This window comes from Drosophila takahashii, chromosome 2L, assembly GCF_030179915.1.
Source record: "Drosophila takahashii strain IR98-3 E-12201 chromosome 2L, DtakHiC1v2, whole genome shotgun sequence".
In the NCBI taxonomy this organism is placed as follows: domain Eukaryota; kingdom Metazoa; phylum Arthropoda; class Insecta; order Diptera; family Drosophilidae; genus Drosophila; species Drosophila takahashii.
The window spans coordinates 14,671,379-14,693,353 of record NC_091678.1 but is presented as its reverse complement, the minus strand read 5'-3'; the positions used below and the strand labels follow the sequence as shown (position 1 = coordinate 14,693,353).

Below are 21,975 nucleotides of genomic sequence, written 5' to 3'. Positions count from 1 at the left end.
AAACGACTGCTGGCTGTTTTATATTTTTCTTCGTTTGGCGCCAGGCTCTCCAGAGCTCTCGGGTGGGAAAACCAGCCTGTATTATAGAAATTTATTTATTAAATGTTCGCAAGAATATGAAAATTACTTACTTTGGCATTTCGTCCATGGGCCTCTCTAGGTAGGCGAAAGCGGCCACAATTATGGTAGCGAAATGAATAACATTTGCCCTGTCCGCCTCCCACAACAGAAATGCCTCATCGAAGGCGGGCACCAGCAGCTCGGTTCAGACCTTCCCTACGCTCTCGAACAACCGAGCGTTGACTTTTCGCAACCGGACCTTGGATGGATCCGTCGCAGCGAAGGCCCTATCCAGGAAGGACTCTATCCTTTCTAACTGGACGGAATACTCCGCCGCTTGGCCATCCAAGGCCGGTGCGCTCCTGAGCTGGGTCATTACCGCCTTGTACGACGCCTTCCGGAACGCTGCGTCCTCGTACACCCATCTGAGGCGCACGTCCCTCAGGCTCTTCATTGCGAATCGGCCACATAGATGCTCGTGGTCGTACAAGACGGGAATTCCCAGGCCCAGGAGGTAATCCTTCGCAAGGTTGTTGGCGGGGCAATTGTCGGCGACGGCGCCGAGGAACATCTTCTTCAGTTTTGGCACGTCAAAGATGTAATGCGCCACCTCACGCACTCCCTCCTTAATTTCGTCGCCGCCCAATACACCAAGGCCGGTGCACATCTGGCAATGGAAAAAAAATGCACTGAAAAAGACCGTATGGGCAACGATCGTATTGTACTTACCGGTCTCACGTAGATCACCCTGTAGTTTGAGCCGCTCAAGGTGGTGAAGGCAACCACCAGCACCCTCCAGTCGGTGAAAACCCTGTGCTGGAGCAGTGGCAGGTGGTACTCATCGAAGGTGATAAAGAAGGGCTCGTTAATTTCGCTCAGCGCGCTCCCCTTCTTCATGGCCTCCTCCTTGCCACTCACGTAACTTAGAGTTCGGGTCACCGAGTGCATCCCCATTTTTTCTTTAAAATAGGAAATCTTGGATAGATCCATTTCGTGTTGTTTGTTTAGATTTTAATTTGTGTTGGCAGTGTCGCTTGCTTGCACTGCCCTTCGCTCCCCTCTCCCGCAACTCACCGCTCCGCTCTGGAGTTTTTAAGCCATAACCATAATAACTGTAATGTACAGTGGCGGACAAAATTCTACGGACGACCCCCTTTTTGGGAGTTCTTCCACTCCTATTGCTTTTAAGGGAAAAGTAATAATGCAGTTTTGTTCTTAATGTTATTAATATACAAAAACCAAAATTTTATTATTATGGTAGGGAAGAATAAAAACGGGAATACATATCGCCTTTCCAACCGCAAATTTAATGCTTGCGATCTAATTGTAATATAATTTTGTAATATTTTAAAATTGGCGCCAATTGATTTGTGTGCTGTTTGTCAACCCAGCTGATTTTCAATAAGACCATGCTGCATGCATTTGTTTCTCCACCTCTGTAGAGTGTACGTAGGATGCTCCAAATCCCAAAATCCATAAGTCTGGTAATCTATTGTATTTTGACGAGGATCGGATCTTTGCTAACCTGCAGGGTTGCATCTTGGCTATCTATGTTAATTTGCTGAGGGGGTATGTTCTCACTAGTAATGCCAGCTTTAGCAGAAAATATACTGACTCTCACAGATTTCTGTACTTGGCGTTTCGGGATTTTTCTGGGAAGGAAAGTACGGTAGACCGGACCATTTGGGTATTTGCTCATTCTTCATTGCACTGGTTCTGTCTTAGCTTATCAGCTTATTTTGTAAATATTATTAAGGGACTTATTCCTTTTTTAAAATTTTGTTTAATTTTGTTTGCTTGTCAATCATGATTGACGCTCCTTTTCTGGTAAACCAATCAAGAGTGTACCTCTTGTAATGCTCTTTCAGCAAAGATTCCGGTAACCTTTTAAGGATATCTTTTCTATGTGTTGCACATGGGTCTAATGGGCCAAACCAGTTTGAGTGCCTGTCATTGATTTCAAAATAACTAGTTGGTTGGGGAACTACGCCCTTCTTTTTCGAAAATCACTACTTGCAGCATTGTTACTTCAAACAGTGCTTTCGAGGGATTCATAAGCTTGTCGCCTTAATTTTTATTCATTTCCAAGAATTTCGTTGAGTCGGATGCTGATGCCAATTCGGCAGAATACCTGCCAGTCCGTAGCGATTTTCTTTTCGATCTTCGAAGTTCTCTAATCGGTCGCCTACGACACAGAAGAATAAACTGCTCTGGCATGACTAACTGCAAAACAGTTGGCATCTTATAACCCACTCTGCTTCTCTTGGCAGGGAAATAATTTTCAATGCGGTTTTTGTTACACCGATTGTGAAACTTCACTTTCCTGGGCTTCACAAATAAACTTTAGGCTTAAACGAAAACTAACTGAAAACCCAGGGCCCTGGCTTCCCACTTGGGGGGTGTGCGGACTTGGCTCCCTAACTGTTCTGGCCCTCCGCCAGTGGTACCGCAACCTCCGATGGTATGTATCGGGGATATACGGCACCCCGTTTTCCCCATAGCATCTGTGGCCATTGAGGCTATGTAAGCCCACAAAGGGGCAATTTGGGCAGGGGTGAGCCCTATACTCAAGTAAGCAATTGTGGCTTAAGCAGTTTTTCCTATTCACCAGACGCGTCCAGCACGCGCTGCACTGGAACGGCTTGGTCTCCCAAAGCCGCCCCCGTGCATCTACGTGCTGGACGCGCCTATTTGTTACTGCCACTCGTGTGAATTGGGCGGATCGCGGACTACTGCTCCTTTCCTGGGCGCCGTCCCGTCCGACCATATCAGGTCGTGGACGACGCCCTTCCCAGCCGTTGGGCCTGTGGCCGCGGCTGCGGCTCCGGCTCCTCTCACGAGCGCTCTGCAAAAAATAGAATAAATAAATAATACATTTATTAGTGATAATTCTGTTTGTCAGTTTGTCCAAAACATGGTTTTAAAGCAGGGTTCGGACAATAACACACAGTGTAAATAACTGGTGTTATAACATGTTATTAACACGACGTGTTTTTTACACAATGTGACTTTAACACAGGAGGTGTTTTTCACACAGCTAAAATGTCAAAAACGTATCTATGTTTAATTTTAGGTCGCGTACTTATTTAGTCGCATTTAAAATCATTTTAGCAATAATTAAAAAAAAACACTTACCGAATAATTAAAGTTATTTACAGTAGTATTACCGTAGTAATAATTTTGCGACATCGTGTTGCCTGTCTAAATTGAAATGAACGAGGAACTTGCAACAGACACGGATTTTTGAAAAATTCGCACCAACACAAATGCAAGCGCGAAAAACCATCAGAAGCTCGAACCAACACAAATGCAATAGAAAGAGAATGATAGATCTCCATCCAAAATGGAAATGGAAAATAATGTCCGAGTCCAATATTTTAAGCATTGAAAACTCGATATAAGAATCAGAGATATTAATAACATACAAATAATAAAGTCATGCGTCAAAAAATCATAAAAATCATTAAAAAATAAGCATTTTTTCCTATTTGTTCGAATTTTTCTTCGCCGTGCTCTTTTCCTGAGAGACAGATTTCCAATTTGGCGACACACACACACATGTGAGATTCCTTCGCGGATTCTGCTTTGGCTATTTGGATTTGACGACGCACACTGGGCCAGAAAGTTACCTTTTCAGCCAAAATGCATGCAGTTTTTTTAATTTTTTTTCCTAAATTTACGTCCATTTCGGCTTTCTTTTATTTCATTTCGACTTGCAGATCATTCCTATTAATTTAGAGTCGCAAAATGTTAAGTTTCCTATTATTTTGACATTATTTTTTCTGTCCTTCCTATGGCAGCTATATGATATTTTTTAAAAATTTAATCCGAAATTCAGAAATATATAAAAAAGGTAACATTTAAAAAAACACCGAAACTAGAATTTTCCCCCATTATTTTTCCGATTATTCCGATTTCCGATTATAGTTGTCCGATACGGCTGGTTCCGGCATATCTACTATCTGCAATAGAAAGGGAAAGATTCATTGCGATAGCTTCAAAACTGAGAGACTAGTTCGCATAGAAACGGACCAGATGGCCATAAATCGGATCTCCTGGCAATGCGGTATTGGACCGTAAATAAATAATAAAATTACTTGGTAATGATAAAAATTCAATTGTTATATTTTTCTACTATTTTTCATTATTTTCGGTCCCTGAAATTTTCAAAGCCAGCCTTTTAAACAATTTAAATGCATTTTTTAAAAAAAAAACCGCGATAGAAAATTTCAAATAAATAAAATTCATCCTTTTTGGACAACAAAAAATTTAAGAAAATATTTCCTAATTCCCTAGTACACATTTAAAAAAGTGTAAAGTTGTACGTTGTTCCTCTAAGCCGTTCCCGAAATATACTAATTAGAAGTTTGAGAACCTTTTTTAAGTTCTTACTTCAAAAATTCATAGCGCCCCTAAGGGGCAGCTTTTTTTTTAACCAATACACAATCCGCAGCTGAGAAAACATTTTAGGCATTTTTTTCAAAATTTATTTTAAAAACGACTGCTGGCTGTTTTATATTTTTCTTCGTTTGGCGCCAGGCTCTCCAGAGCTCTCGGGTGGGAAAACCAGCCTGTATTATAGAAATTTATTTATTAAATGTTCGCAAGAATATGAAAATTACTTACTTTGGCATTTCGTCCATGGGCCTCTCTAGGTAGGCGAAAGCGGCCACAATTATGGTAGCGAAATGAATAACATTTGCCCTGTCCGCCTCCCACAACAGAAATGCCTCATCGAAGGCGGGCACCAGCAGCTCGGTTCAGACCTTCCCTACGCTCTCGAACAACCGAGCGTTGACTTTTCGCAACCGGACCTTGGATGGATCCGTCGCAGCGAAGGCCCTATCCAGGAAGGACTCTATCCTTTCTAACTGGACGGAATACTCCGCCGCTTGGCCATCCAAGGCCGGTGCGCTCCTGAGCTGGGTCATTACCGCCTTGTACGACGCCTTCCGGAACGCTGCGTCCTCGTACACCCATCTGAGGCGCACGTCCCTCAGGCTCTTCATTGCGAATCGGCCACATAGATGCTCGTGGTCGTACAAGACGGGAATTCCCAGGCCCAGGAGGTAATCCTTCGCAAGGTTGTTGGCGGGGCAATTGTCGGCGACGGCGCCGAGGAACATCTTCTTCAGTTTTGGCACGTCAAAGATGTAATGCGCCACCTCACGCACTCCCTCCTTAATTTCGTCGCCGCCCAATACACCAAGGCCGGTGCACATCTGGCAATGGAAAAAAAATGCACTGAAAAAGACCGTATGGGCAACGATCGTATTGTACTTACCGGTCTCACGTAGATCACCCTGTAGTTTGAGCCGCTCAAGGTGGTGAAGGCAACCACCAGCACCCTCCAGTCGGTGAAAACCCTGTGCTGGAGCAGTGGCAGGTGGTACTCATCGAAGGTGATAAAGAAGGGCTCGTTAATTTCGCTCAGCGCGCTCCCCTTCTTCATGGCCTCCTCCTTGCCACTCACGTAACTTAGAGTTCGGGTCACCGAGTGCATCCCCATTTTTTCTTTAAAATAGGAAATCTCTGATAGATCCATTTCGTGTTGTTTGTTTAGATTTTAATTTGTGTTGGCAGTGTCGCTTGCTTGCACTGCCCTTCGCTCCCCTCTCCCGCAACTCACCGCTCCGCTCTGGAGTTTTTAAGCCATAACCATAATAACTGTAATGTACAGTGGCGGACAAAATTCTACGGACGACCCCCTTTTTGGGAGTTCTTCCACTCCTATTGCTTTTAAGGGAAAAGTAATAATGCAGTTTTGTTCTTAATGTTATTAATATACAAAAACCAAAATTTTATTATTATGGTAGGGAAGAATAAAAACGGGAATACATATCGCCTTTCCAACCGCAAATTTAATGCTTGCGATCTAATTGTAATATAATTTTGTAATATTTTAAAATTGGCGCCAATTGATTTGTGTGCTGTTTGTCAACCCAGCTGATTTTCAATAAGACCATGCTGCATGCATTTGTTTCTCCACCTCTGTAGAGTGTACGTAGGATGCTCCAAATCCCAAAATCCATAAGTCTGGTAATCTATTGTATTTTGACGAGGATCGGATCTTTGCTAACCTGCAGGGTTGCATCTTGGCTATCTATGTTAATTTGCTGAGGGGGTATGTTCTCACTAGTAATGCCAGCTTTAGCAGAAAATATACTGACTCTCACAGATTTCTGTACTTGGCGTTTCGGGATTTTTCTGGGAAGGAAAGTACGGTAGACCGGACCATTTGGGTATTTGCTCATTCTTCATTGCACTGATTGCACTGGTTCTGTCTTAGCTTATCAGCTTATTTTGTAAATATTATTAAGGGACTTATTCCTTTTTTAAAATTTTGTTTAATTTAGTTTGCTTGTCAATCATGATTGACGCTCCTTTTCTGGTAAACCAATCAAGAGTGTACCTCTTGTAATGCTCTTTCAGCAAAGATTCCAGTAACCTTTTAAGGATATATTTTCTATGTGTTGCACATGGGTCTAATGGGCCAAACCAGTTTGAGTGCCTGTCATTGATTTCAAAATAACTAGTTGGTTGGGGAACTACGCCCTTCTTTTTCGAAAATCACTACTTGCAGCATTGTTACTTCAAACAGTGCTTTCGAGGGATTCATAAGCTTGTCGCCTTAATTTTTATTCATTTCCAAGAATTTCGTTGAGTCGGATGCTGATGCCAATTCGGCAGAATACCTGCCAGTCCGTAGCGATTTTCTTTTCGATCTTCGAAGTTCTCTAATCGGTCGCCTACGACACAGAAGAATAAACTGCTCTGGCATGACTAACTGCAAAACAGTTGGCATCTTATAACCCACTTTGCTTCTCTTGGCAGGGAAATAATTTTCAATGCGGTTTTTGTTACACCGATTGTGAAACTTCACTTTCCTGGGCTTCCTGTCTTTTTGTGTGGCAGAATTTCACAAATAAACTTTAGGCTTAAACGAAAACTAACTGAAAACCCAGGGCCCTGGCTTCCCACTTGGGGGGTGTGCGGACTTGGCTCCCTAACTGTTCTGGCCCTCCGCCAGTGGTACCGCAACCTCCGATGGTATGTATCGGGGATATACGGCACCCCGTTTTCCCCATAGCATCTGTGGCCATTGAGGCTATGTAAGCCCACAAAGGGGCAATTTGGGCAGGGGTGAGCCCTATACTCAAGTAAGCAATTGTGGCTTAAGCAGTTTTTCCTATTCACCAGACGCGTCCAGCACGCGCTGCACTGGAACGGCTTGGTCTCCCAAAGCCGCCCCCGTGCATCTACGTGCTGGACGCGCCTATTTGTTACTGCCACTCGTGTGAATTGGGCGGATCGCGGACTACTGCTCCTTTCCTGGGCGCCGTCCCGGTTGCTGCTGTAGCTGCGGCTGCGGCGGTTCCTCCGCTGGGCGCCGTCCCGTCCGACCATATCAGGTCGTGGACGACGCCCTTCCCAGCCGCTGGGCCTGTGGCTACGGCTGCGGCTGGGCCTGTGGCCGCGGCTGCGGCTCCGGCTTCTCTCACGAGCGCTCTGCAAAAAAATAGAATAAATAAATAATACATTTATTAGTGATAATTCTGTTTGTCAGTTTGTCCAAAACATGGTTTTAAAGCAGGGTTCGGACAATAACACACACTGTAAATAACGGGTGTTATAACATGTTATTAACACGACATGTTTTTTACACAATGTGACTTTAACACGGGAGGTGTTTTTCACACCGGCCCCAACAGTTCCAAATTTTGAAATTATACCTTTCTCACTTTCACCGCTCTCTCTCTCCCAAGCCAATTGATTTTCTTAAAGTCTTGGTATGCTGACATGGCTGACAAAGCCTTTAGGAAAGGCATTACTGCCGGGGCTGAGCCGGCTGCAGATCTTGAAAATGCTTGGAAACACTATGGCCACGCCATGTTTCAAGCGTCGCTGCATGGCGACATGGAAATGGTGCAAATAAAAAAACGTGAAAACGAATTGCATTCACTGAATGCATTTGTTATGCCAACCGGCAGTTTGGGGACAAATTATAAAAATTCTGAAAGTTTGCAAGAATACGAAAACTCCCCGAAAAGAACTACAAGTCCTGAATCTCCAAACCAAGCCGACTAGAAGAAGATATGTTTGACCCATTAAAAAAAAACTAAATAATCAAAAATAACATTCGGATAAAGAAGAAACTGCAAGTCCTGCTGGGAGAAAAGGGCCTTTCACATCGTGGTTCCTTAGAACACGTCTTGTCACTTCAAATTATACAGAAAGAGAGAGCTGAACCAGCTCATCGGAACTAAAACGATAATGGTCTTACCGAAGTGAGCAGAATACTTTTGCTTATACGATATTCTCATCAATATGACGTAATGTCATTTTCCAACACTTATAAAGCATTTTGTTATTGGAGCATTTAGGGCCGGTTTCTCGATTGCCGGATAACATTTCTCAAACAGATAAAGTCCCTGCTAAGGCGTTTTGTCTTTCTCGAGCATCAATGTGAGAGCTAACTTTGACAGGGACTCGGAGTCCCTGTTAAGCGTTTTCGGCTCGATAGAATGACAGCTGATTTCCCAAAGCCAACCAAGAAGAAGAAACGAAATCACAGCTGACTTTTCCTTTGACATATACCCAAACAGCTGATGAAATAATCGAAGCACGCCATTTTTTGCGCTCTACAGCACAATTCTGTGCGTTAACAGCACTCTGTAATTGTTTCTCGTTCAGATAAATTAAAGCAGACGAGAAAGCCGATTTGCTTTTACGAGCAGTTTATCTGGTATTTAAGTTTTTCGAACAGATAGCTATCAGGGACTTTGACAGGGACTCGAGAAACCGGCCCTTAGTAATTGAAGCATTTTGCGACTAGTTGAAAAATATTATTCTCATTTATAATGCTCCAATTGTAATATGCATATGATTTTTTCTTATGCTAGCGTTAAAATTGTAGTTAGTTTTAAGCTCTAAACCAATTTTTTTTCGAACCACTAAGTTTGGGCCGCTTAAACGATTCTCTGTGGAAATACAGTTCCGCTTAAAATTGCAACAGCGACAACGCTCATCGAATGTGTTCGGTACGAATCCCAAAGGCTATTTTGGAAGTTGGTGGATTATTTCTATAAATATTTTGAATTTTGGTCCGTTACTTTTATCGATTAATAAAATTGTGAATTTTATTTCGATTACGATAAAAATAAAAACATTTTGCGATTACGATTATAATCAAATCATCTGATTTAACAGCTGTTATTTTAACAGTGGCTCCCTCTACCGAGTTTCTTGAAATGTTTCTATGTTTCCTGCGATGTTAAAGTCTATGAAATTTCTATGTCAATTTCATCAATGTCTATGACTTGTCTACGTTTTCTGCTATGTCGAGAAGTTTTCTATGTTTCCTTTTACGTCGAATTGTTCTCTATGTTTCTCACTATGTCTCGAATTTTTTTCATGTCGATGATTTCTCCATGTTTTGTACAATATTAATCGATATTTCTTACACCATTCATAGAAATTAAATTTTTTAGATTTATAGTAAAGTGTAAGGTTTTAGTCTATAGTCAAATAACAGTTAATGTAAATGTTAAACATTAAAAATGTTAAACAAAAGTGCGGCGAAATCACTTTCTGACCGATAGATGGCGGAACAAAGTATTAGTACGTATTAGAATTTTTGCAAACTGGAAATAACGGTGATTGGGTTTTTATACCCTTGCAGAGGGTATTATGATTTCAGTCAGAAGTTTGCAACGCAGTGAAGGAGACATTTCCGACCCCATAAAGTATATATATTCTTGATCAGCATCACAAGACGAGTCGATCTAGCCATGTCCGTCTGTCCGTCCGTTTCTACGCAAACTAGTCTCTCAGTTTTAAAGCTATCGGAATGAAACTTTCGTAAAAGTCGTATTTCTATTGCAGGTAGTATATACAGCTGTGAAAAAAATAATAGCACCACTAACCCAAAAAAATTTTAACTAGTCACCCTACTCACATTTTTTAACTTTTTTAACTTTTCAAAACGGGTTTTAAATAGTAAGACTAAACATAATTTGAATATGAAAAAAAATGTTAGCTTTATAAAAGGTTTCTGGACTTATTGAAGAAAATCTATGCAAAACTGGAAAAACGTACGAAAAAAATAATAGCACCACTTCTCTAAAAATAGAATAAAAGGTAGAAAAATGACAAATGGGTAACTTAATCTTTAGTTGGTAGTAAATCTAAGTTTAAAGTGTAAATATCTTTTGCGATTTTTGGAAATAATGACTTACTATCGATTAAACAAGTCAGGACCCTACCTATAAAGGAATTGGGGCCCAAAAGTCATGATATATTTTCAAATTTTGTTCGGAAATGATTTAAGACGTTTTAGATTAACTGTATAAACTGTCTTCAAAAAAAAAATTTCGAAGATTTTTGGTTGTGTTATGGTCAAGCGAGTACACAAGTCACTGTATATTGCTGACTGAGTACTTTCGAACTCTTTCTTTGCTATCCTGACCGTGATCCTGGCCGGATTTTATTCAGTTTAAGCTACGAATGATTCATGAACGATGTATTCATCCGTATTGATCTTACTTCAAAAAGGAAAAACAAGCCTACGTTAATACTAGGTCCATGCTCAATAAATAGATGTTTTGGTACCATTTTTTTAGTCAATTTAGCTGTTTAGAAGACACATGACTTATAAAAAGGATTTCTTCTTTCCCAATTTAACTTTGCCTTCACACATTCTCATAAGTTTGCGGGCACTCATTTGTAAGTTTTTTTGACGAGCCCTATGCCCTTGTAAATGTGTTTCGCATTTCGAATAGGATTTTTTTTTGAAGTGCATATTTTTGGAATTTATTTATTTCGTTATTAAACTCCTCAGAATATTAATTTATCAACATTTTAAAGAAGGAAGTACTTCAAAGCATATAAAATAAAGATTTCTGACACAAATCCCCGGGATCCCCCACCAGAATATAAAATGGCCAAAAAAATTTCAAATAAATTCCGGCTTTACAAAACTGAAAAGTCGCGTCAGATAAAGATTTCTGAATAACTATGGTCCTACAATTATTCGGTTTTTGAACCCCGTTCTTTCCTGATCAAGTTTTTATTCAGTAATTACTTAATGATGTACCCAAATTAAATCGTCTATTACCAGTAGGTTGCTGTCGATTATAGAAAGTAAGTTATAATAGTATTTCGTAGAACAACGCCGAATCTCGCAAAATATTGCGCGTTATATGACAGTTTTTGGAATTCGAATAAACTCTAAACATCTGTATGATCCATTTTTTTCTGGGAAAAAAATCATAAAGCGCACGTCAGCATATTTATCAGCTTTTTAACATTCATCAATCTAAATCTAATCAAAAAAGCGAACGTAAAACAAGGAACAATTTAAACCAGTCACCTAGCGTCCACATAAACCTGCACCACCCGCTTTGCTTTGTGTTTCGGTATAGTTAAACAAACACAATTTATATCATCCAATTCCTATCAACAAAATTCCGATGCCTAACTTAAATTAAGTTCCGGTTTCAGTATAATATGATAACTTTCAGATCGAGTTTTACACTAACCTACCTTGTATGATATTGGAAAGAAGAAAGGTCCGCTCAAATATATTATTATATATTATATATATTTTGCACAATTTAATTAATGTTACTTGGTTTTTGTATACTTTTTATTTTTAATTTTTTTTTTAGTTTTTTATGATTTTTTTATTTATACTTTTCTTGACCAGGACTAACATTTTTAAAATGAAATTTACCAATAACTGTTAATTTCGGTACCTGATTTATAGCTATACTTCTTTTTGATAATTTCTTTAGCAAGCAATTTAAACATTGTTCGTTCTTAAACTCCCACGGCAAGAAAGGCTTATGAATTCGGCGGAGATAATAACAGATGGTTGTAATTATAAGTCAAATTAAACAAACAATAAAATTCAGCATTAACTTTATTCCGATGGCGAACGATAAGCCAACAAATTAAGCAATCCAAACTACTATGAACTGATTGCAAAGTTCGTCCTATTACTTTGGCCAAAATAGATGGCCAAGCCATTCAACATTTGCATTATAATCTTGGCGCTGCTCCTTTCTTTGTGCCCCGAACGCTGCTAGAAAAAGGAGGATGAGCAAGTGAGAGGATGGATAGAAGGAGACGGAGACGAAGCGACCGTTGGGTCATCAAACATAATTACTTGGCCAAAAGGCATGCGCCAGTTGACATTTCAGTGGCGACCCGCGTCACTTCTTCCGCCACACCGCCCCTTACACATTCATTAGCCGAGGTTTCCAACTTAAAGGTGAGCGTTGGCCATCCTCTACCCCCCCTTTACACCATCATCGTTTCTGGCCAGGAGCCTCGAGCCATTTTTGATAATGAATTTCGTTTGGCTGGCGCGACCGGTGTGCCCTTTTAAGTAGACTACAGTTTTTAAACAAACTGGAAGGCAGGACGAAAATGTTATGTGGCTTCCAGCCATATGATCGAGAAAAACATTTGCACACGTGACAAAAAAAGTATGGCGAAAACTTTGTACATTTTTCTATTACGAAAAAAGAGTGTCGTGAGGCTCCTTTAAATACTTTGGTTGCTGATTGAAAAGGTCTTCCCAAAAGTTCGGGAATAAAGAAAAGTCAAAGTGTGTGGCTAAAAGGTTTTTCGTCACCCAAAAAAAAAAATAGGAGAAAAATTGTCAGAAGCAGAAAAGTTGAATGTGATGCGCATATAACCATTAAAGTTATTCGATTTTTGATAAAGTCTCTCGAAGAATTCCAATCTAATTTGTACAGTGCAGTCTGCCGTCTGCCGCCTGAAAGCCGAAACTTGCACTTGCATCGCAATCAACTGTCAATGAACTCGTAGCAATTTTGTTAACAAGTTTCTGGTTTCCGCCCAAACGCTTCTCAGCTGGACCGCCTCGGAATTTGTTCTGCTCTCCTCGCTTTTTAAGCTGCTTTATAGTCTGCAGTTGAAATTTATGTTTATTTTTTCGTGCCATGCAATTTGCTTTTTGATTATGTGGACGCGGTCAGTCGGCGTCGTTTCTTCCGAGTCCTGAGTCCTGCAGTCCGAGGATGAGCAGCAGTGAAGGAATTTCAGTGTTTTCTCCTTTATGCATTCAGGATGATGGATCTAACAAATAACTCATTTCTATGATAACTTGGCCAATTGCCCGGATCTGACTTGCTGACTCTCTGACTCGCAGACTCCTCGCCTTCATCGCAACTTTCCCCGCTTTCACTGATGCAACCACATTGCTGCATTGTGCTTAAGTTACTTAGCTTTATGGCTCAAATGGAGATGAGTGCCTCTCTGGATGAAAGTTTTAAAACGCCTGGGCCGGCATTGAGCTCGGCTTATTGACACACATCCGCCGCGGAGCGTAAATAGTCGAACAAAGTGATGGCAAACTGTGAGGAAATGCCTTTCCCGGACCAAGTTTATGCTTGTTAAAATCTCAATCCCCTTTAGAGCACTGAAACCAGACTTCCAATCCAGATAATCATTCACAGGTCCCCCTCCTCATGGCACCGCCATTTGCCATCTGCCACGGATGGATGTTAATCGGAGTTCTGGTCAATGATGTCAAAACTTAATTACAGTTTAAGCGCTTTCAAAATCATTTTGCGGCTACTCAAATTAAGCGCAGCACAGGCCACAACACTCAGCACTGAGAACTGAGAACTGAGAACTGAGCACCGAGACGGCCGCCCAGGCAGACAGACAATTATAATTAGCCAGGGGAGAGGGCATTGAGTTTGAGTCCTTAATCCGAGGGGTTCGGGCCTTTCCTTGCCATGCCTCGAATGCAAATTACATTTAAGATGCGCACCACGCAAAGAGCAACTACGATTGCTTGAGCCACCGAGATTTCTGATTTCTCTCGGTCCCGAACGGTGGATATATCCCAGGGATATTTTGAATTAATTTGTGTTGTCTTAGGAAGCTCCTTTCGGCTTGTGTGTACCAACGAAAATATTTATAAAGTGTAAATTCACATATTTTTATAGGGTAAACCAAGCTCCTTTGCACTTACCTTAAATTGCTAGCTGAAATTAATGGCTGGGAATATTTTATGAACCTGAGGTTTCTTAAAATTTGGTTGGAGTTTGCTTGCAGAAGGTTTCTCTACCTATAAGATATACTTTGCACCCAAAATAGACCAACGTTTTACTCTTAGAATTCCTTGTAGTAAAATGATGATAAAAGTGTATTGTATTCTGTCGAATAACTTTATACAAAATATTTTAAATTTTATATGTTGAGACTTATCTTATCAATAGTTCAGAAATTATGTACAAATAGTTTAGTTTCTAATAAAAACTTTCCGTGATTATTTTACAAGGGCTTCTATTCAAAATTGTTTTGTCGAAATCTATTCCATCTCATATTTTGATTTTTCTATGAAAAAATCGATTCCACGCCTTAAGTGAGAGATTGAATATTTTTAAAAATATAATCACAAGCATTCTGATGTTCATTCTGACGTTCTCCCATAAAATGTTAAATGAATCCTTTCAGAGAGTCAAATACTTCCCTTAATGTTTGCCACTTTATACTGATCCCTTTGACTTCCCCACATTAGTTGGTATTTGACTTTTTGAGCTCAGCTTATTTCAATTATGATAATCAATGCCCTCTCATATGGATTCCCAAGTTTCACCCTTAAGTCCGGACTTTTCCATTGGGATTCTTTGCATTGGAGAAACTTTTAGCGCGACATGTCACGCCCGAGTGCGGCCAAGTTGGTGCCGCTGCAAATGTTTGTGTTGATTTTGTAGCGCACATTTTTCAACACTGTCAGTTGGCCCCCCCCCCCCCATCCGCCGCACTCGAAAACCCCCCAACCCCCTTTCCAACGCCCCTGTTTTCCTTTCCGGAAAACTATGCACGAGCGCTGACATCATTTGTCATGTCTACGCTGTGCGGGAGAAGCGCGTAAGGCAGAAAAAAAGCACAGAGAATGGTAGAAAAACAATAGCTCGTAGAAAAGTTGGCATGTGGAAAAAGTCAAAAATGGAAAAATTGCTGACAATGCAATCTGAATTGTGCATAAGCTAAAGTTTGTCAGTCCTGTGGTTTTCAGTCTTCTCCTTCGCTCTTCGCTCTTTGCTTTTCGCACAAAAACACAACGACATCTTGGATAAACACTTGGGTTGCAGATACGCCCACGATATAATGTGATATGGTGTGACATATCAGTGAGGTGTGATGATATCCCAGATAAGGCGAATAAATCCTCGAGATCCTGACTCCTTGTACGGGCAGATGGCTGCGGCAGAATTTATATTAACGATGTGTGTATACAATAACATTTGTTTTCCAGCCGATTGTGATTTATATCCTGTTTTATACGAGAGTTTTTTTTTCTCATTTTTGTCTTGGTGTTTTTGAACATTTTTCAGTGGTACTTCAAGCCCTAACCTGAAGAAAAGCAATATACTTTTATGTATTTTAAATAAGCAATATTGAAGATGCTAATACCAATTTTGACGAATAGCCGAGATTTATAAGCCTTGATCCTACCTTTCATTGATCAGACATTGATTTGATCTCATTTCTCTGTAGATTTATATTTGATAAAATCACGTAAAACCCCTATTGTTTTTACATGAAATACTTTTTTCGACCAGGTCAAATTTACCTGGCCACATATCAAATTAAATTTTATAATAATAAAATCGATCTACGTTTCATATCGACTTTTTTTTTTGGTGTGCAATGAACTGGATCGCTGTAATTAAATAATGTATGAGTGATATTATTCACTTTAAGAATTATTTCTTACTATTCATTTTAATATTAAATCAGCAATTTCGGAACTATAATCCCGTTCTTATCATCGGACCGCTTGGCTGTAGTTTCCCTGTTTTTTAATATTACTTTTTTGGAGAATAGATTGTTTTTAAATGACCAATAAATCTCGTTAGATGAATACGGTAATTTAAACTTATTCCCGGCTGCAGTAAATCCCCTCATAAATCTCAGTTTGACCTTCACGTCACGTCGTCAGCCTTGAACCCTCACCCTCCCATGGTTTCGCCAAGTCTTAACCCGCATGTCACGCGGCGCGCTCGAGGGCCATGATTGATGGCCCCTCACGCTGTCACACTGACTTCCACTGACTGCCAGTAGGTGCCAAAAATTGTCAAGCCAGGGCAAATACTTGTTAACACGTTGTTGCTCACACTGTTTTGTTCGCCGGAGGCAGCGGAAGGACCTTCATGACTCCTTGGAGGAAATGTCAGCAGTAGTCAAGTCAAGTCGAGTTGCAGCTCAACTCAACTTAAGTTGGCCTCCCCCATCCTGTCATCTGCGTAGTTTGTGGAAATTATCGAAATTGTATTATGGTAATTTTATGCAAACCGAATTTTTCCTTTCACAGATGCTTTTTGCTTTGATTTTGTTGTTGAAAATTAGTTTTTCAATTTCCTTGGGAGGCGAAGGAGGCACAAAAAAGCTGCCAAAGTGCAAGGGCCGTGACCAAAAAACTTTCGCACAGAGAAACGACAGGAACAGGCTGGGCAGGCAGGCTTTCGCCTAAGTTATGTACATATTTATCACAGGGATCGAAGGGAGGCGGAGAAATGGGAGATGTGCACTTTTGTTAATATGCAGATTGATTTGCCAAATAGGAATCGATTTTACAGAATATGTATATTCGCCTATTTACTTTTTCCTTTCAATTTGCCGTCGCAGGCAGAACAAAAAAAATGGAAATAAAAAATAGGGGGAAAAAATACTTGGCTGCATTTTTTAATTAAAAACTTTGTAGACCCGCAGACGCAGCAGGGTCGTAGATAACCGACACGTCTCCGGCCGTCCAGGTCCTCTGCTTCCTGGTTCCTGGTTCCTGCTTCCACCTGAATTTATGCCCAGTCAGAGTCCAAGGCAGAAAACACGTAGTTAGGTGCAGCCAGTACAGTGCATACCCCGACCACGAACCCCCAGAACCCCCAGTAACCCCGACTCAACCCTTCTGGCGCCCAGACAATCAACATGTTGCGGCCCAGTAATGCTCTGGGGCAAGTGGCCGGCACGTAATTGCAATTTAACCCGTTTTGAGCTACACTTAGCCAGCGTTTTATGGCACCGAGATACCATGAACCCCCCTTTCCCTCACTGACCTCGTCGCCGTCGTCTATTCTAGCCAGCCAGCTCATGAAATTTATACGCGCCAAGCTGGAACTGAAGCTGATGCTCCTAAGGCCCAAAATTCATAAGCCGTGAGTTGTGGAGCTCCAAAGTCCTTCCGTGTGGAGTGCGAACTTCAGCCGGCGGCGTGCAAATACGCAAGGACGAATCGGACGAACAATGGCAGGACGCCACCATGCCGGCGAATATTTTAGCCAGTTGACAAAAGCCATGAATTCACTCTTGATGTGAAGTCGAAAAGAAGTGCGGTAAATATTTAAGCATGTTTTTATGGGGAGCGCGTAATAATAGTTACGGCTGAGTTTACATACTCAAAGCTGTCTAATAGGTTAATATTCAGTGAAATACTTGAGCCTTAAAACAGGAATTTTTAAATTAAATATATATAAAAAAAGATATATTAAAAATATTAAGAGGAAAAGTTGTTTGACGAAATCTGACTTCAAGCTAGAAGTCTTCTAAACTTTAGGGATCTCAGTTCTAAAGTTTTACACCTAGAAAAAACAAAATATATTTTTTGAAAGCAAAACTGCTTTTATAAAAAATCCATAAATACTTATATTTTAAAACGTACCGATTTTAAATAAATAAACAATATAAATAACTGCCCAAAGGTCGCTTCTGCTCAGTTTAAATATTTGCAATGGAACTTTGGCAAAGTGCTTTTTACTCTTTGATCGATGATTGCAAAAGATTTCAGTTGATTACCCAGAAACTAAACAAGAATCAATTTATCCATGTATGTAGTTTATTGTGTTTGGAATTTTCGTGTGCCCGACGAACCGAGCTCAATAAATAATTTATTTTTCCCAGGCTCACGCAAGGCAAACGGAAAAGAGCACCGAACGGTTTCAACCTGCTAACCGCAAAACTGGATAGACGGAAGGAAAAGTCGAGGAAAAACTAGGAGACCACACACGCACATGCAATGGTACAAATGAGACAACACCTGTCTAGGAGATCCAGATCCTGAAGGTGGATGGTGAAAGATGGAGTTGGAGATGGGAATGGAGATGGGGGAAAAGGCAAAGGCAACCAGAGACTCTGTGTTGGCAAGGCTCAAGTGGTTGGAGGAGCTTGGCAGGAACTTTGGTCCACATTGACGTGCCGACTGAGCCAACGAAGAACCGACTGACTGACTGACATTTGAATTACAAGCGGTGAAAGCTGTGGAAATGAGGGGGGAGGGGAATGGAAATGGCAATGCGAAAATGGGGGATATGGGGGCATGGCTTTGGAAATGGGTATGGGTATGGGTATCTCAACGAACTCTCAACACAAACTCAACAAAATGACACGACTTGAATTGGCTGCCAAGCATGAACGCATACAAGTTAGTCGAGCAGGGAGGACTGGGCCAAGAAATGGCAAAAATTACCGGCTCAAAAAAAACAGAGTCCTGTGTCCTGAAAGAAAACCAAGACGAAAAATAAAGACAGCAATGAGGAGGAGGAGGAGGAGCAGGAGGAAAAGAGCCCGAGAGGCCAGGGAAACTAGTCAACTTCAACTTTTCTTCTTTTCAACTGTTTTGTTTATTTATTTTTTGGGGCCGGGGCCAGCTAGCAAACTAACTGGGTAACTTTCCCGGAGGGGGCCTCCAATCAAATTGCAGGCAAACAGACTCTAAGCATAATTTAGATGTCACATCGGGGCCCGCTTTAAGTTGCGGATTTAATTCGAAAATCATTCCGAGGGCAAAAAGCGATTCATCAAGCGAATTTTTCAATTTTTCCAACTTGCCCGGCAAGTTGGCGGCGTCCAGAAAACAGCCAAATGCGTCGCCCATTGCAGCAGGGACAATGGTGTTGGAGCAGCATGACTGGTAATTGCAGATTTATGACCCCCAAAACATGTGGACAGCTCTTTACACACAAAAAAAACATGTTATGGTCAAATCGATATGCGCATGGTAGATTTATGATATGTTTTTACCGAATTCTCCCTCTGGGACATTCTCTGACTTCGAAATAGATCGAGATCGCTAAATAAAGTTACATTCCAAATTCGAACTGGCGAGTTGTTTACATTTCGAGCATATCGAATTGAGGTGCCCGCATAACAATTCAAAATCTATACCACATCAATCTGATCATCGTTTGATATTAAGTTTTTTCCGAATTCTCTCTCTGAGAGATTCTCTGACTTTCAAATAGATCGAGATAGCGCTATAAGTTACATTCCAAATTCGAACTGGCCTGTTGTTTACATTTCAAGCATATCGAATTGAGGTGCCTGCACCCAAAAAAAAAACCGAAAGTTTATATTTAAAGAGCGTTGTTTTAAAAGTATACTACAGCTAGTGTTAAACTGTCAGTATCAATTCAAAACCAAATAATGTAAGGAGCAGATGAAAGAAAGTCAGAAACCACATAACATCAAATCGATCATCGTTTCATACCAAGTTTTTTTTTTGGTGTAGTCTGCCGCCGCCGAAGCCCCGAGAAGAAATGGCAAAAACAATAACAAAAATCGGCCAAAACCGAAAAAGAGATGATTGTCGTCCTTTTTGTTGGGAGTAAAGTTTGGCGACAAATTTTTGAACGTTTCTGCATAATAAATTTTGAAAAGTGGATTAAAATGGCTAGGCAAAAAAGTATTTTTCCACATTTTCCTTTGCTTTTCTGTCTCTTTTTGGTTGGCGCGAACATATGTGTGTGCCTACGCGGCACTTTTCCTTTCTTTCTTCTTTTTTCGGACAACAACAAACGTTTATGGGAAATGGGAAGCATATTTTTAGGCGCTCGCCCGTATCGCCTGGGAATGTGTGAAATGCAAATAAAACAAATTGTTTGCCCTCATGCTTTTTTTTATTTCTTGGCATTTTGTATATGTGCCCAGTGATTTGGCATTCTGACATTCGTCGCTGTCAGACATAACAATCGACCGACCAACCCAATGCCAATAGCAACCAAGCTGGCGAATTGGCCCACATTCGAGTGTGACAATGAAATTAGCCTGCGAATTGTGCTGAATTTAAATAAATGACAAATGAACGAAATTTCCCAATTTGGCACTTGATTTTGTGTCTACAAATATGGCAACTTGTCACATTTATGGCCCCCAAATTGCCGGTTAACAATGTTCCAGACAATTCCCCAGCGAGTTGAGTAATTGGGGAAATCTCGCACAAATCAAATTTCATTCAGGTTAAGTCTTTGCCGTTGCCTTTGCCAAGTTCCAGCATCCGGGCAACGGATCGAATTTCAACTCAAATTACGTGCTGTGGCCTTGCGTTGGCAAGTTTAAAGACTCGAGAGACCAAAGTATTTGCTGAAATAAAAAAACCTTTATACTTCCCCCCGAGAGCCGAAACCAATTTTGTGAGTAAATATTCAATTAATTGCAAAGTCTAGTGACTTGACGATGGGAAAAGTGGTTCGACGCATACTAATCAAGAATGTCCGCCACATCGACAGGTAAACACTAAACAGACGGGCAACTTAAACGGGCAAGTTAAAGAAATCTATAAAACTTTATGAAGTTAGGAAGCTGTGAAATAAACATAACTTTAACTTTTTGACTTTGAAAGTTTCTTAGACTCACCTTAAATTGTTTTTTTGTGTGTTTTATGTTACAACCTTTTCTTTTTGTTTTATTTTATTTAAAAGATCTTTAAAAATTAGATGCCATGCAAAATGTCGTGTAACAAGAAAGGAAGCTAACTTCGTCCAGCCAAAGCTTAAATACCCTTGCAGATAATTCTAATTACATTACAAATTACAAAATGTTAAATGTCGTATTTTATTTGGCCAAACAAAATACAATAAAAACCAACGGAGGTATAGCTTGTTTTCTATTATTTTTCCTTTAATTTTTCTATCGATTCTATGGCATCTACATATATGTCGTCCGATTTTAATAAAATTAAAAACATTTAGAATTAATAAAAAATAGTTTTTCCAAGCGTAATATCCTACGCTATGATAACTTCAAAGCATTAATAAAAAAATATATTCGTTTTTATCAAGTTTAAAATATTTTTTATCGTTATTAGCAAAAAGATCCGAATTCAATAAAAATGGGCCAAAGAGCCAACGCGCAAAAAAACCGTGAGTATAACCAATAATAAGAAAATCAGTAAATTGTAGTTGTCGCAAAATAAATTAACTTAGGGAACCTGTAATAATCCAAAAATGAATTGGACTTTAAATAGACAACTAAATAATAATGTTTTGATCAAAATTCATCATTTGCAATCGCATTTTTAAATATGGTCACAGATCCAGACCGTTTGAGTTTTTATTCATTCGACATCATCCTTTAACACTCGAGCTGCTCATCCCTGACCGCATTAATCTCAGTCTGGGTGTAGTTATCTTTCATTTCGTTTCTATTGGGAATAACAAATTGCATTAATTTAGTTAATTTGTTGTACGTGTCACTTGGCCAAAAGGTTTATCCGACTTTGGTCCCAAATTGTAGGGGGTACGGTGTATGGTGTGTATGCTAAAGGTCCCGGACTTAGCAGCGCCTGGGAACCCAACTAATGTTCCATCTACAACGAGTTATACTGTCCATTGATATACTATCTCCATTTGTCTTTGCATTAATTTAATCTGACAGCAATTAAAGGCGGGCGTGTCAGGTCTGCGCTGGCTTTGACTTTGGGGATTCGTGTATATATCAGCGGGAATATATCTGGCATAAATGTTGTTATAATTTGTGTGCGCCTAATTAGTTGAATTTCACCGTTGGCCGTTAGCCGACCGGATCCAATTAGTTAGATAATTTAATTCAAATAATAGAATGCCAAACAAAGATTGAATGCCCTGGTCAAGTATTTGT

The 21,975-nt window shown here is 40.3% G+C and overlaps 2 protein-coding genes across 2 annotated transcripts; both read right to left on the bottom strand.

Moving 5' to 3' along the window:
- Positions 1-56: 56 nt before the first annotated feature.
- Positions 57-1,014, bottom strand: LOC138912871 (uncharacterized). The gene is made up of 2 exons (XM_070214451.1): positions 790-1,014; positions 57-727 (listed from the first exon to the last, which is right to left on the bottom strand). Exons 1-2 carry the CDS (start codon positions 1,012-1,014, stop codon positions 266-268), a joined length of 687 nt encoding a protein of 228 aa, XP_070070552.1. The 3' UTR covers positions 57-265.
- Positions 1,015-4,657: 3,643 nt separating this feature from the next.
- LOC138912870 (uncharacterized) lies at positions 4,658-5,569 on the bottom strand. The gene is made up of 2 exons (XM_070214448.1): positions 5,345-5,569; positions 4,658-5,282 (listed from the first exon to the last, which is right to left on the bottom strand). Exons 1-2 carry the CDS (start codon positions 5,567-5,569, stop codon positions 4,821-4,823), a joined length of 687 nt encoding a protein of 228 aa, XP_070070549.1. The 3' UTR covers positions 4,658-4,820.
- Between the last annotated feature and the right edge of the window lie 16,406 nt (positions 5,570-21,975).

Coding starts and splice junctions, on each gene's coding strand:
- LOC138912870 (XM_070214448.1), bottom strand. CDS start 5,569: ATGGGGATGCACTCGGTGACCCGAACTCTAAGTTACGTGAGTGGCAAG. Junction 5,283..5,344: donor GGGTGATCTACGTGAGACCG/GTAAGTACAATA, acceptor TTCCATTGCCAG/ATGTGCACCGGCCTTGGTGT.
- LOC138912871 (XM_070214451.1), bottom strand. CDS start 1,014: ATGGGGATGCACTCGGTGACCCGAACTCTAAGTTACGTGAGTGGCAAG. Junction 728..789: donor GGGTGATCTACGTGAGACCG/GTAAGTACAATA, acceptor TTCCATTGCCAG/ATGTGCACCGGCCTTGGTGT.